At 36.8% G+C, this 14,069-nt stretch overlaps 1 protein-coding gene across 2 annotated transcripts in view; it reads left to right on the plus strand.

Annotated features, from left to right (window-relative positions):
• The window catches only part of SEPTIN7 (septin 7), a gene marked incomplete at its 5' end in the record, with an annotated part of 103,319 nt that overhangs the window by 58,551 nt on the left and 30,699 nt on the right, over window positions 1–14,069 (plus strand). For both annotated transcript variants that reach the window (XM_082846683.1, XM_082846682.1), the window contains 2 exons: window positions 9,623–9,723; window positions 10,839–10,973. In XM_082846683.1, coding sequence (XP_082702809.1) covers window positions 9,623–9,723; window positions 10,839–10,973 — 236 coding nt within the window. The remainder of the gene's footprint in view (window positions 1–9,622; window positions 9,724–10,838; window positions 10,974–14,069) is intronic.

The following is a 14,069-nucleotide window of genomic DNA, read 5'->3' on the forward strand; positions in this document are numbered from 1 at the left end:
GGAATACTTAAGAGAAGTGGTTTTTTGTTTGTTTGTTTTATTTTTAAAATATCAAATGGTGCGTACATAATGTTTGCTGTTGCTTATTAGATTTGAATTTTTAAACTGGACTCTGGAGGGTATTGACTGACTGTAGGACTAGGCTTGAAATTCCAGTAAACTGCTTGGTGGATGATGGAAGCCAATTAACTCATAAAAGTTTTGTACCTTACCATGTTTTATTTTGCTTTGTTTAATAAAGGACAATATTTCTAGTTCTCTTGATTCACCCAATGCAGTGATTTTTGCTAGTGTCTGAACAGGTGAAAGTATTGGCACATGCAGTCTAAGGAATTCATCACATAGAAATCTAGTTTAACATGCTCTGCAACAAAAGTATTTGCTCAAACAATGAGAGATTGTTTTACTCCCCCTTCCCCCAACCTAGTTCTTACACTTGTCCACTTTTGGCTTATTCTGCTCTGACCAAACCAACCTCCTTGCTGTTCTTTGAACAGGCTATTCCTACTTCCACCGCAGGGGCCTTCCACTTCTGTTTCTCGCTTGCTTCATAATTTTCATCAGTTCTCTGCTTAAAAGTTGCTTTCTTAAGGAGCCCTTTCCTGACCACCCTATAAACTCCTTCTAATTCCCACCCCAGGCTCCAAATGTGTAAGCTCTATAAGGGTAGGAACTTCACTTTATTCACTGCTGCAAGCTAAGTTCCTAGAACTGCATCTGTTACACGTTAGCATCCCATGTTTGTTGAATGACTGAACAAACAAGTTTTAAAAATTTATAAGACTTAGTGTTTAGTTGGACTAAACACTATAGTGATAGTGTTTATAAAACGCTATCATAGATTAAGTGGAATAATTTTAAATTTGAGAGTCTTTTGAAATTTTAAATTTGATTATCTTTTTTGAAGTTTTGATTATTTTTATTTTGTCTTGAGCAGAATTTTTTTAATTTAATTTTTTTTTTTTTTTTTTTTGGCTGTACGCGGGCCTCTCACTGTTGTGGCCTCTCCCGTTGCGGAGCACAGGCTCCGGACGCGCAGGCTCAGCAGCCATGGCTCACGGGCCCAGCCGTTCCGTGGCATGTGGGATCCTCCCGGACTGGGGCATGAACCCATGTCCCCTGCATCGGCAGGCGGACTCTCAACCACTGTGCTACCAGGGAAGCCCTTAATTTTTAAGTTGATGTTTAATTTGTGTACTAAAAGGGCACAAATTTAAGCATAGAACTTGATGAGTTTTTATATATGTATTCATATATCCAGTTAACCACAGCCAGATTAAGATATAGTATGTTTCTAGGACCCTGGAAGGCTTCCTTATGCCTCCTCTCACTCAGTATTATACCCACCCCCAAATTAAACACCTTTCTGACTTCTATCTCCATAGATTAATCTTGTCTGTTCTTGAACTTCGTTTAGGTATATTCCTGTCTGATTTCTTTCACTGAAGATTATGTCTGTGGTATTTATTCATGTTGTGTACCTGTAGTTCTTTTCATTGTTGCATAATATTCCACTGCATGAATATATCACAGTGTATCCCCTCTGTTGTAGATAAGCATTTGGGCTTTCACTTTTTGACTAACATAAATATTCTTGTATATATCTTTTGGTGGACATAAGTACTCATTTCTGTTGTGCATGTGTGTGTGCATTAAAGACATTTCGTCATTTCATTTTATTTTCTTTGATTTCTTATGAGATTGAACGTGTCTTTTATACTCATTAATTGTTCAGATTTTATTGAGTGCTTTGACAATCTTAATATTTCCTATCTTTTCCTTCTTAATTTGGAGAAGTGTCTTATCTAGGTAATAGTCCCTTACATTTCAGTCATTGCAGATAATTTCTCCCAGGCTGCCATCTGTTAAAGGTGGTGGGAGAGGCTCTCAGTTTGTCGGAATTCTATTTACATTGGTCTGTCTCCAAAATAATCCTGTCTAAACTCACTTTGCCTTCCTTTTTAAGATAACATTAAGTGTCCTCTTCTATTGTGAATATCTTCCTAGCTCTCCCTGTTTTGAAAACAAAGGAGTAATTAGGACTAAGGGTATCTCTAGTAAGATTTTTAAGACAAAGGCTTGTGTACTACTGTTAAATCTCCCCCCTTTACCAAAAGTGAGACATTAACAGTTGAGAACTGGGTTGATTCTGATTAGAATCCCAGAGAAGTCCTCTTTCCTGACTGTACCATGGAGGTATTCCTTGATGTACTGGAAACAAGATGAAGATCATCTGAACTCTTTTCTTCACTTACCCAGGAGAGAACATGACATGTTCCTAGTCATTCAGTGTAGTTAGAGAATAGAATGTAGTTTTTTTTTAGTTGACTGACTTTTCACCAAGCTTGATAATCTAGCAGATGATCTGCTCTTAGAAGCTCTTAAATTCTTTTAGTGAAGAGTGATCCAGAAGTATTACATCTCAGCCCAGGCATATTAGACCAGGAAAAACATACAATCCTGAGTTTCAGAAGGGAAATATCTGCACTTTCCCTGACCTGAAGCCTTTCTGGAACACTTTGAACTGTCAAAAAGAAGAAGAGAAGAAACATCCTGTGATGTGGCAAATAGGGAGTGAAATTTTAATAAAGACCACAATTTCATAATCTCTTCCCTAAGCATTATTTATTTACAAGAGGCTTATATCCTAAAGAAGAAATTCCTTCACATTCACAGTCTTGGAAGGAAGGAGAAACCATCTACTCTGAGCAGAGAAATGATTCTGAGTTTCCAGTATATTAGTGGTTCTGATTTGAGTGAACTTTCAGTAATAGATAGAAGTCTTCTGAGATTAATTCCCAACCTCCTATCTTTGGCCTTAGGTACCTGAGCTGTGCAGTTCCAAATGTGAGCTGACATTCTAGTCCTGTTGTTCTTTATACCAGTGGTTCTCAAAGTTCAGTGTGTATCACAATCACTTGGAAGCCTTGCTCAAACAGATTGTTGAGTCCCCCTCCCCAGAGTTTTCTGTTTAGTCGTTTTGAGACAGGGCCCAAAGAATTTGCATTTCCAATAAGTTCCCAAACTATGCAGCTGCCAGTCTGGGTACTATACTTTGTGGACCACTCCTCTGTAGTGTTTCTGGACTGCTGCAGACTGGTTTCATCCTATCTCTGTGGGAAGAAAGTAAGAGAGAGAATTGTTTTTCCTTAGTTCTTTCAGAATATTTCAAATTGAATGAAATGGCACTATGTTACTTTCACTTTCATTCATATATATATATTTTCCCAATAGACTGATTAAAATAAAGTGATAGAAAAAATTGAACACTTGAGCTCTACTTCATATTCCAATCTCAAATATAGGTGCTCAGATTAACAAAAATTTTAAGAAAAATATTACATACAATGTTGTATATATGGTAGCAAATTTTATAATTTTGTTATATTTGAAAATATATCTTTTTTTTTTTTTAGATTTATTTTATTTATTTGTTTGCTTGTTTATTTATTTTTTGGCTGTGTTGGGTCTTTGTTGCTGTGCACGGGTTTTCTCCAGTTGCGGCGAGTGGGGGCTACTCTTTGTTGAGGTGCGCGGGCCTCTCCTTGCGGTGGCTTCCCTTGTTGTGGAGCACAGGCTCTAGGCACGTGGGCTTCAGTAGTTGTGTCACATGGGCTTCAGTAGTTGTGGCTCGCGGGCTCTAGAGCACAGGCTCAGTAGTTGTGGTACACAGGCTCAGCTGCTCCACTGCATGTGGGATCTTCCTGGACCAGGGCTCGAACCCATGTCCCCTGCACTAGCAGGCAGATTCCCAACCACTGCGCCACCAGGGAAGCCCTGAAAATATATCTTATTTCATGTCAGCAAAAGGTTGCCAACTGTCTCCTAGGGAAAGACTGTCCTTTATTCTGAGACTAAATCCATTTCAGTTTCTTTTGTGAAATGACAGTGCTAGTTTTTTTTTTTTTCAAGTTCTTTGTTGGTAGCCTTATGTTGGTCCCCTTTAAAACTTTTTTTGTTGGTCTGTGAAGTCCAATAAATCACTATTTTAGATTAAATGGGTACAAAAATTTTGGAGGTGAGAAGAAGTGAAAACAGTGAATCCTATCCCTAAGATAACATCTTATGACTCCTTGAAACATTTTTACAGAGTCCAATTAGGAAACTCTCCTGTTGATGTTGGTCCAGTTTTGATAGTTTTTTGAACCAGTCATACACAGAACAGATGACTGAATGCTTGTCTTTTACCAGGTTTGAGGGCTATAAGGATGATGGACACAGAGTTCTCAAGGATGTCACAGTCATATGAAGGATATAGCAAACAATTATGATTTAGTGAGAAAGGTGCTGCTATAGGGTGGTATAGGTGACCTTGGCAAAGTATATTTTAGTGAAATAGTAGGAATAGAGGGGAAGATGACAGTGGATTGAGAAGTGATTTGTGAGGCAGTGAAGATGGGGGTAGAGCTATGAAGGAAGGGATGAGAGGGAATACCTAGAGGTTGAGTGTAGGGGACAGAGATAGTGGTTTGGAGAATGTTTGTATCCTATGGGGAATCATTCCGTAAGAGATAAGAGATTGAAGTTACAGGGGAAATAGTCTAAATAGTTGTCAAAATGACTCTAAAATGGAAATTGGTCAAATCCCCAGCATAGATTGAGAAATTAGCCTTAGGAAAAAAAGGGATCTATTCCACTGAACAGGAGGGAAGATTCAGTGTTGCTTCAAACAAGTTGGGGATGCTGTTGGGAACCCTCCTACACTGTTGGTGGGAATGTGAATCGGTGAAGCCACTATGGAGAACAGTATAGAGGTTCCTTAAAAAGCTAAAAATAGAGGTACCATATGACCCAGCAATCCCACTCCTGGGCATATATCTGGAGGAACTCTAATTCAAAAAGATGCATGCACCCCAGTGTTCACAGCAGCACTAAGACATGGAGGTAACCTAAATGTCTACTGACAGATGAATGGATAAAGAAGATGCGGTGTATACACACACACACATACCCACACAGTGGAATATTGCTCAGCCATAAAAAAGAATGAAATAATGCCATTGCAGCAACATGGACGGACCTAGAGATTATTATACGAAGTGAAGTAAGTCAGAAAGAGAAAGACAAATACCATATGATATCACTTATGTGGAATCTAAAAAAATGATACAAATGAATTTGTTTACAAAACAGAAGCAGACTCACAGACTTAGAAAACAAACTTATAGTTACCAAGGGGGAAGGGGGGGGATTAATTAGGAATTTGGGATTAACATATACACACCACTATACATAGATAAACAACAGGGACCTACTGTATAGCACAGGGAACTATATTCAATATCTTGTACTAACCTATAATGGAAAAGAATCTGAATATATATATACACACACACACACACATATACATACATACATACTTTGCTATACACCTGAAACAATGTAAATCAACTATACTTCAATTTTTAAAGATTAAATAATAAATAGCAACAACAAATTGGGGGTGCTCTCCTCTTCCAGCGGAGATCAAGTGCTTTGCTGAGCATGGTGGCAGAGATTGTAAGGTAGAGCTTGGGAAGAGCCATACTGGGAGGAACATGAGTTGAAGGAGCAAATAAAAGCCATACTGTGAGAGGCATGAGATGAAGGAACAAGTAAAAGGATCATCATATGGCATGGAAATTCCTGTCGAAGTTTATGAATTTTATGGAAAGGTATCTGAGCTGGAAAGGAAAAGAAAGGATTTGGGAGGGGAGGTTGCTAATAGAAAATGAAAGGGACAAGGGAATTAAGATCTCAGTGTAAGGAGACAAGGGAATGAGGTGTAGTGGTTCAGAGAGTGGAAGGCAGAATTAGAATCTTCAGATCAAGTTTCTTTTCAGCTAGTTCTGGGTCTTGATGAGAGGGAAGTAGTCTTTAAGCATAACTATTCTGTTGGTCATTGCATCTTTAAGTTTCTTGTTGAACGTAAGTGTTTAAGATGATGTTTGTCTTTTGAGTTATTAAATAATCAAAATAGATTCTGTGTTTGAGCTAAGTGGAATATCACAGGCTGTTCAAGTATCTACTATTCAAGTCTCTGCAGAGTTTTGGCTATAATGCCACCTCCTGAGCAAGTATAGTTGGAGGTAAACTCCTGACAGAAAATTTTAACCCTCTCCTCAAATTTTAATATAGTTAATTAAGTAACACTTTTTATTTATCTTTAAAAAATGACTCAAACATTAAGTTAGAAAAGTGTAGTGTATTTAATAGTCTTTCAACAATGGAAGAACTGAAGCCGTATAAACAGTGAAAGTTTGACTTTTTCTTTCTCTCAGCTTGAAAAACTGAAAATATTAGAAGAAAGTGTGGGTTTCTGGAATCTAGGAATCCAAAAGAGCCCTTAATTTATTAATTATACATAGACAATAAAATAGGCTTTAGTTTTATTTTTCAGAGAGAAACTCAGTTGAAAGTGCCCTTGATTCATTCTTTTGGAACTCTGATGCCATAAAATATGCTGATGTGACCTGCTTAAGTAAAGTGCATGGGAAAGTGGCCATTTGGAATAGATTTCTTAAGAAAAGTTTGAAATTCCTGGACTTGAACTAATTTGTTTTCCATGGATCCCATGAGGATACTTGCAAAACCAGATGATAGGATACAGTTGGATCCTATGAATGGCACTAGTTTACAGTTATGTTTTCTGGATTTCTTCCATATGTTGCCGTCGTCTTTGTATTTGACCATGTATGGATACACAGAATTTCATAGGCCAAAGAAGAAAAGAAGCTTTATAAACAGACTCGTTAAAGCATATAAAATACAGATATTCATTTTTCTTGTCATTTCAATAAACAGTTAAGTTGTTCAACTAATTTTTTTTAAACAAGGAAACAAAAATCTTAAAATTTAAGCTGTTATGGTGTGTGATTAGTATACAATCTAGTACTGAAGGTAGAAATGGGCTTTGTTTGGTAATAAGGGAACCAGAAATGGTTTGGAGTAAAATCAGGAGATGATTCATGTAGAACAGTTACATTTTGCATCAGTTCTAATATACAGTACTGTGTCATGTAGAAGAATTGTTAGGTGAAGAGCTGGTATGATTACTTTGGATATTTCTGCTTCAATGACAGTTACCATAAATGAATAACCTGGTTTTTTTTGTTTATTTGTTTTTTTTTTTTGCGGTACGTGGGCCTCTCACTGTTGTGGCCTCTCCTGTTGCGGAGCACAGGCTCTGGACGCGCAGGCTTAGCGGCCATGGCTCACAGACCTAGCCACTCTGCGGCATGTGGGATCTTCCCGGACCAGGGCACGAACCCGTGTCCCCTGCATTGGCAGGTGGACTCTCAACCACTGCACCACCAGGGAAGCCCCCTTTTTTTTTTTTAAATGGAGATATAATTGACATATAACCAGATTGTCATTTTTAACTATAGAGGACCACCAGATATATAGAATGTGAACTTCCTAAGCCACATGAAGTAATATCACTTAATTTTTTTTAGTTTTGATAATCTGCCCTAATGAGTCTGATTATTTCTGCAGTTATTTGGTTTCCCTCATGTTATTACAGTAAGCTGATATTAGACAAACGGTATTATCTCAGCTATGTGGTGTGAAACAGTGGTCTCCCAAGCAGTGTTGCAACCATTGTTGATATTGAATATGACCAGAAAATATTAGAACCCTTATTTATTTATTTTATTATTATTTTTTTTTTGCTGTACGTGGGCCTCTCACTGTTGTGGCTTCTCCCATTGCGGAGCACAGGCTCCGGACGCGCAGGCTCAGCGGCCATGGCTCACGGGCCCAGCCGCTCCACGGCATTTGGGATCTTCCCAGACTGGGGCACGAACCCGTGTCCCCTGCATCAGCAGGTGGACTCTCAACCACTGCACTACCAGGGAAGCCCAGAACCCTTATTTATTGATGTTTACTTTTTTAATTTATGAGAAATTGACACTAATATTCAATGTTCAGATTGCCAGTTGTATATGTTTGGTAGGTAAATAAACATATTTGGGATGTTTAAAATTTTCACTGATAGTTTACACTAGGATCAAAGCAGTCTGAAGACCATTGGTCTAAAAGATAAGAGCTTTGTCCCTTATTTGTCTAAAAGATTGGAAGCCTCGCCATGGACATGCATGTCCAAATCTCAGGCAGTATTTTCAGTTTCAGCAAGTTTCTTTTTTGATAATACTCTTTTAACAAAATAATTTTTGATTTCTATCAGCCTTCACTGTCCAATTCAGTAGTCACTAAACCACATGAAGTTATTTGAATTTAAGTTAATTCAAGTTAAATAAAATTAAACATTCAGCTCCCCAGTCGCTCTAGTCACATTTCAAGTGGTAAGTAGCCACATGGACAAGCAGCTACCATATTGGATAGTGTAGACAAAGAACGTTTCCATCATTTCAGAAAGTTCTATTGGACAATGCTGCTATACACTTTCTTTCTCAGCAGTCTTAGTCTCAACTCCTCATCCATCAGCTAACATCTGTAAGAAAATGTCAAAGGGAAATGGAAAGACATCATCATTTCTGTAATCTCTATAAAGGTGAACCAAACTTTTTCTACCCAGAAATTAGCCGCTCTTCCTTTCCAAACACTGTTAACCAACATAAATAGTTGAAGTTGCTTTTCATGTGATTACCTTTCCCTCTTAGGTCTAATAGTACTTATTGGTACAATAATTTGTACCATCTTACGGCTTGTAGCACTCAAAGTTTGAGTATAATTCTTGCCTTTTAAGTTAGCCTATCAGCATAATTGAAACCTCTAGTTTTAATAAACACTTGATATAAATTGAATGAAAGCCTATCTTTATCTAGGAGAATGATTCCCCTTTTCTGTTTGAATCAGTGTTTGCTTTATGTTAGCAGCGGGGTATGCCCAAGATGAATGATTTTTACATTCTAAAACAGAGTTTGGGGTTACAAAAATATCTTAGACTGTAGGAGGAAATGTTGTTACTGTTTTTAAGTCCAGTACCTTTTCTCAAATAGAAGGTTTTTACAAATTCTAAAGAGAACTGAAGATTTTAATCGGAGTTAGTAGGGTTTTACCCTACCAGAATACATTGTTTTTCAATGCCTTGACCTTTGCTGATTGCTTTGGCCTGAATGTACAGTAACACGTTTGAGAAGAGAATTGTATCTTAGCCATAACGTAAACACAGTGTAAATAATTACAGCCATGCTGAGAAAGATTTGCAAATGGTAGTAAGTTCACTTGAGTAATTGGTTTGGACTGAACTAGATGGAGATAGTCCAGGAAAACGTTTACTGCAAATGGTAAATTAAATGTATTTGTCTGATTAATTACATTTGATCTCTATGAATTACTTAATCATTCAAGCACATTGTTTATTTGTATTATTAGATGTGCATTTAGGTTACATAAGTATTGTATGGCTTTAGTAATTAATATTATTTTAGCAGTTCCTGTTTTCCTTCTCTGTACCAACAGTGAGCCGTAAACGCACTATTTGCATATGTGCTTTTCTTTTAAATAACCAAGACTTCTAACAGTAATTGATTCTAAAGAAAGTGTGTGAGTGAGTAGATTTAGTTTGCAAAAAGCTTCCCATTTGGTTTTGATTAACACTCATCTCCCTACCTCTTACGTTGTAGGAAACCAAGGATATAATGTATGGTATTAATATCTGTACCAATGACTTTTACAGGTGGAACAATCCAAAGTTTTAATCAAAGAAGGTGGTGTTCAGCTGCTGCTCACAATAGTTGATACCCCAGGATTTGGAGATGCAGTGGATAATAGTAATTGGTAAGAAGGGTTTGTCACTGCTGCTTTCCACTGCATTTGGGGATGGGGGTGGTTAGACGTTTTTACCTTAACATTTTAAAGCTTCTCATCTTAGCGAAGGTCACTGAACTTTATGTAACATGACTTGGGTTCATATATCAACTTTGCCACTTGTCATGTTGCTTAACTTCTTTGAACTGATTTCCTCTTCTATAAAATGAAGATAACACCTTTCATAGAAGTATTTTGAAGACAGATTCTAAAACATAGATAAAAGAATTCTCATTATTATAAGAAACTTGCAACTTTTCATTCTTTACTATAATTTTGTCCATTTTCTATCACATCCTAATTTAAACCTTCAGTTTTTCCATAAGTTGTAAGTGAATAAAACACCCATGGCTTTCTAATTGGAAACAATATCTTAGTAGCTTATAAAAAATATTTTAATTTTTCTTTGAGTTCCACACTGTTTTTTTGTTTTGTTTTTATTTATTTGGCTGCGTTGGGTCTTTGTTGTGGCATGCGGGATCTTCGTTGGGGCACGTAGGCTTCTCTCTAGTTGCGGCAAGTAGGCTCTAGAGTGCGCAGGCTCAGTTGCCCCACGGCATGTGGGATCTTAGTTCCCCAACCAGGAATCGAACCTACTTCCCCTGCATTGGAAGGCAGATTCTTAACCACTGGACCACCAGGGAAGTCCCAAGTTCCACATTGTTTTTTGAAATAAATTTCTGTCAACTTTTGAAACACCTAAGTAACAGTTCATTATGAGGTTTCTGTATTGTTTAATCTTTTCATTTGAAATACAAAACTCTTTGAATATAATTTTTCATATTGTAAAGTGTCTTGGCATTGATATACTTATTAATGCAAGTAATATGATAATTTAGTTGTGTCTGACTCTAAACAGTTTTCTTCTGTTTGGAAAGTTTAGAAATAATGAATCAAGATTTATTCAACATAATTTATATGTTTTTAAATCCGTATATGTAGAATAATTTGAGGTGTTTTTTTCCATTGGTTACATAGGTTTTGTGTATTTAAAAATATTGATTATTGCCCTTTAACAGAGTCATCAGTTGTATGTTCATATGTAGAATTACAACTTAATTATTTTATTTATCTGCATTCTACAGCTGGCAGCCTGTTATCGACTACATTGATAGTAAGTTTGAGGACTACCTAAATGCAGAATCTAGAGTGAACAGACGTCAGATGCCTGATAACAGAGTGCAGTGTTGTTTATACTTCATTGCTCCTTCAGGACATGGGTCAGTACCTTGATGCTTCTGATAACCTTTTTTGTTGTTGTTTTATTATTACTCATCTTTGGGTGCATATTTTAGTAACCCTCATCTCTGTGGAGTACATTTAACTTTACCAGTTGTAAAGTTCCAAATTCCATATAAAAATGGCTTATAGGAAGCCTTTTTTTAAGTCCTAGACAAACTAACAATGATTTTACTTAGTTTGTCATGCATAAGACTTTACCTGCTTCATGGAAAGGAATATTGTTTCCATCATGTTTGGTGTCTCAGTGTGGCTAATTTAGCTTTCTTTTTGACCAATCTGCCACTAATTGAACGATCAAATAAGGAGAAACAGCCATCAAAATTAGCTAGACATATTCTAAGAAACTCCAAAGATGCTATTTACTATAGATCTGGTAGAGAAGGCTGCAAAAAAAACTTAAATACCAAGGTTCTCATGTGCCATTTTTTTCTTCACTAAATCTACTTGTCTTCTTGTTTCACCTTAGCTGTCACAGTCAAATTGTTTAAGTATCATATCATCAGTACTAACCTTCTACTTATTAGGAGTTAAAATTAAGATCTGAGTATCTAGACATTGATCTGATCTGTTAGTATGGCCGGCCTATAATCCTTGTTTTGTTGTTTGTATTTCTTTGTCATTTTGAGTAGATATGTGGGTCATTGTCAACTGCAGATGTTCGTAATTACTCTTCTTTCATCTTTGGATAAATGACTCAGCATAACTCAGCCACCTGATGATTGTAACTCCACTATCTCTCCACCAGAAGGAACTGGACTGTTTTATAGCATCAGACTAAATAGTATTAAGTCATCTAACACCCAAATTACAGTAGTGTAAACCAGTTCCTTCAAAAGAGTACCTTTCTCTTCTGTTTTTGCTTTTTTCTTCACCTTTTGCTAGATAGGCTAGTGCCCATTATCACCATCTTGGCTGAGCAGAAAGCCTTAATTATTTAGATTACCATTTTTGCACTGTCTGACTGTAGTGGTGCAAATGTTTCTTCTTTTATTTCTAATATTATTCTACAGTATTCTCAGAAATTTACATATTTAAAGCACAAAATTGACTCATCTACTTAAAAGACTCAAAAAAAAAATTCTCAGAAATACCATACTGTACATAGCTTTTTCTGTGTCCTTGTTAGCGTCTTCCTGAATTTATATATATACATATTTTATCATTCTAGTTTAACTAGTTAGGGCTTTTTCCTGGAAGCCAACAGGGTAAAATCTTAACCTGCAGTTAAGTCAATAGAAATTTGTCAGTTTATATCCAGTTTTATTATTTTAGATCTTTTGGACTCTCACCAAGATTTGGTAATTCTCATGAAATCACATTTCTCTTATTCCCTGTGGGAAAATATATTTCTTAAAATTGCATGGGAAATACGATTTTTTTATTTAAAGAAAAAAATTTGAAATTATGTGTAGTGGCTTTGGGCCATTTCTTGTTTGTCACAAGGGATGAGAGTTCCAAATTTTAATTTCTTATGTATAAAAATATGATTTTGAGTAGTTTCTCAGCTTAACTATTTTTAGAAATGGAGCAAAGTTTTGCCCATTGGTATGTGCTACTATGGATTAAGTGAAAGAATATGACACTGAATTTTCCGTAGAGAGTTCCAAATTCCCTGCTCACTACATAGTGAAATTCCAGGCAACATAATAGATGAATTAGGACCTTTCTGTCTTATCTGGGTAATCCCTGGATTCCCTTTTTAAACGTACTGTTTTTGGAGTAAATATAAATTGGTGCAACAGCGTATTTTCAGTGTCCCCCATCTCACCCACCAATTGTAGTCACTGAACAAAGGGTTAATTTATGATTTCAGCTGTTGTTGCTTCATTTTCTTTGTTCAGTGATTGGTAACTGACTTGGAACTTGAATTTTGTTTTGTTTTGTTTTTAATTTATTTGGTTGTGCCAGGTCTTAGTTGTGGCAGGTGGGCTACTTAGCTGCGGCTCACCAGCTCCTTAGTTGCAGCTTGCCGGCTTCTCAGTTGTGGCTTGCCAGCTCCTTAGTTGCAGCATGTGAACTCTTAGTTGTGGCGTGCATGTGGGATCTAGTTCCCTGACCAGGGATCGAACCTGGGCCCCCTGCATTGGGAGCACAGAGTTTTATCCCCTGTGCCACCAGGGGAGCCCCTGAACTTGCATTTTATTTATTTATTTATTTATTTATTTGCGGTACGCGGGCCTCTCACTGTTGTGGCCTCTCCCGTTGCAGAGCACAGGCTCCGGACGTGCAGGCTCAGCGGCTGCGGCTCACGGGCCCAGCCGCTCCGCGGCATGTGGGATCTTCCCGGACCGGGGCATGAACCCGTGTCCCCTGCATCAGCAGGCGGACTCTCAACCACTGCGCCACCAGGGAACCCCCCGAACTTGAATTTTTAAATGGTGTTTTTACAAACTTTTTGAATGTTGATTGCCACTTTGAAAAAACAGTGTCACTTAGTGAGTTTTATATAGTTTTTTTCCCTTAGAAATATATATATGTATGTATATTTAATAAATACTTGTCATTTGCCCTCTAGTCATTTTACTTATTTTGCTGTAGGCTTTGAGGTTAAATAGTCTTTTACCTCTAATTTGGGTTTATCTTCTAGAAATTCTAAAAAGGACTTTCCATTGTGTAAAAAAAACATTTAAAAACTAAATTTGTTGGAAAAGATGACCTGAAATAAAACTAAATGGACAGAGGAAAAATTTCAACCGGAATGTAATCTACTGTGAAATAAGTGTTTTCTGCTGTTGACATTTTGTATGCTTCTGAAATTTGTATTCTAATTTAAAAGGGCGGAAAGATTTTATCGGGGCTTTAATAAAGGTTACATTTAAAGTTTGATTTTTTTTTAACTGATTTAAATGTACTTCAGCCCTGTTGTTTTATATTTGAGAAGCTGATTTCCCCAATTTCCTTGTCACGGCTATTTTCAAGCATCTTTCTCTTTAAAAGTTGAAATAATATAATGTTCTGCAAATGTTGTTTTAAGTGTAAAATCTTGTTAACTTGGATTTTGATTTTAATATTTTATATTAAATGCTCTTATGATTTATTAAAATTTTAGATTAACTGATTCTGTCACCGGCTTA

This window comes from Leucopleurus acutus (genome assembly GCF_964270905.1).
Source record: "Leucopleurus acutus genome assembly, chromosome: 9".
Taxonomy (NCBI): Eukaryota; Metazoa; Chordata; class Mammalia; order Artiodactyla; family Delphinidae; genus Leucopleurus; species Leucopleurus acutus.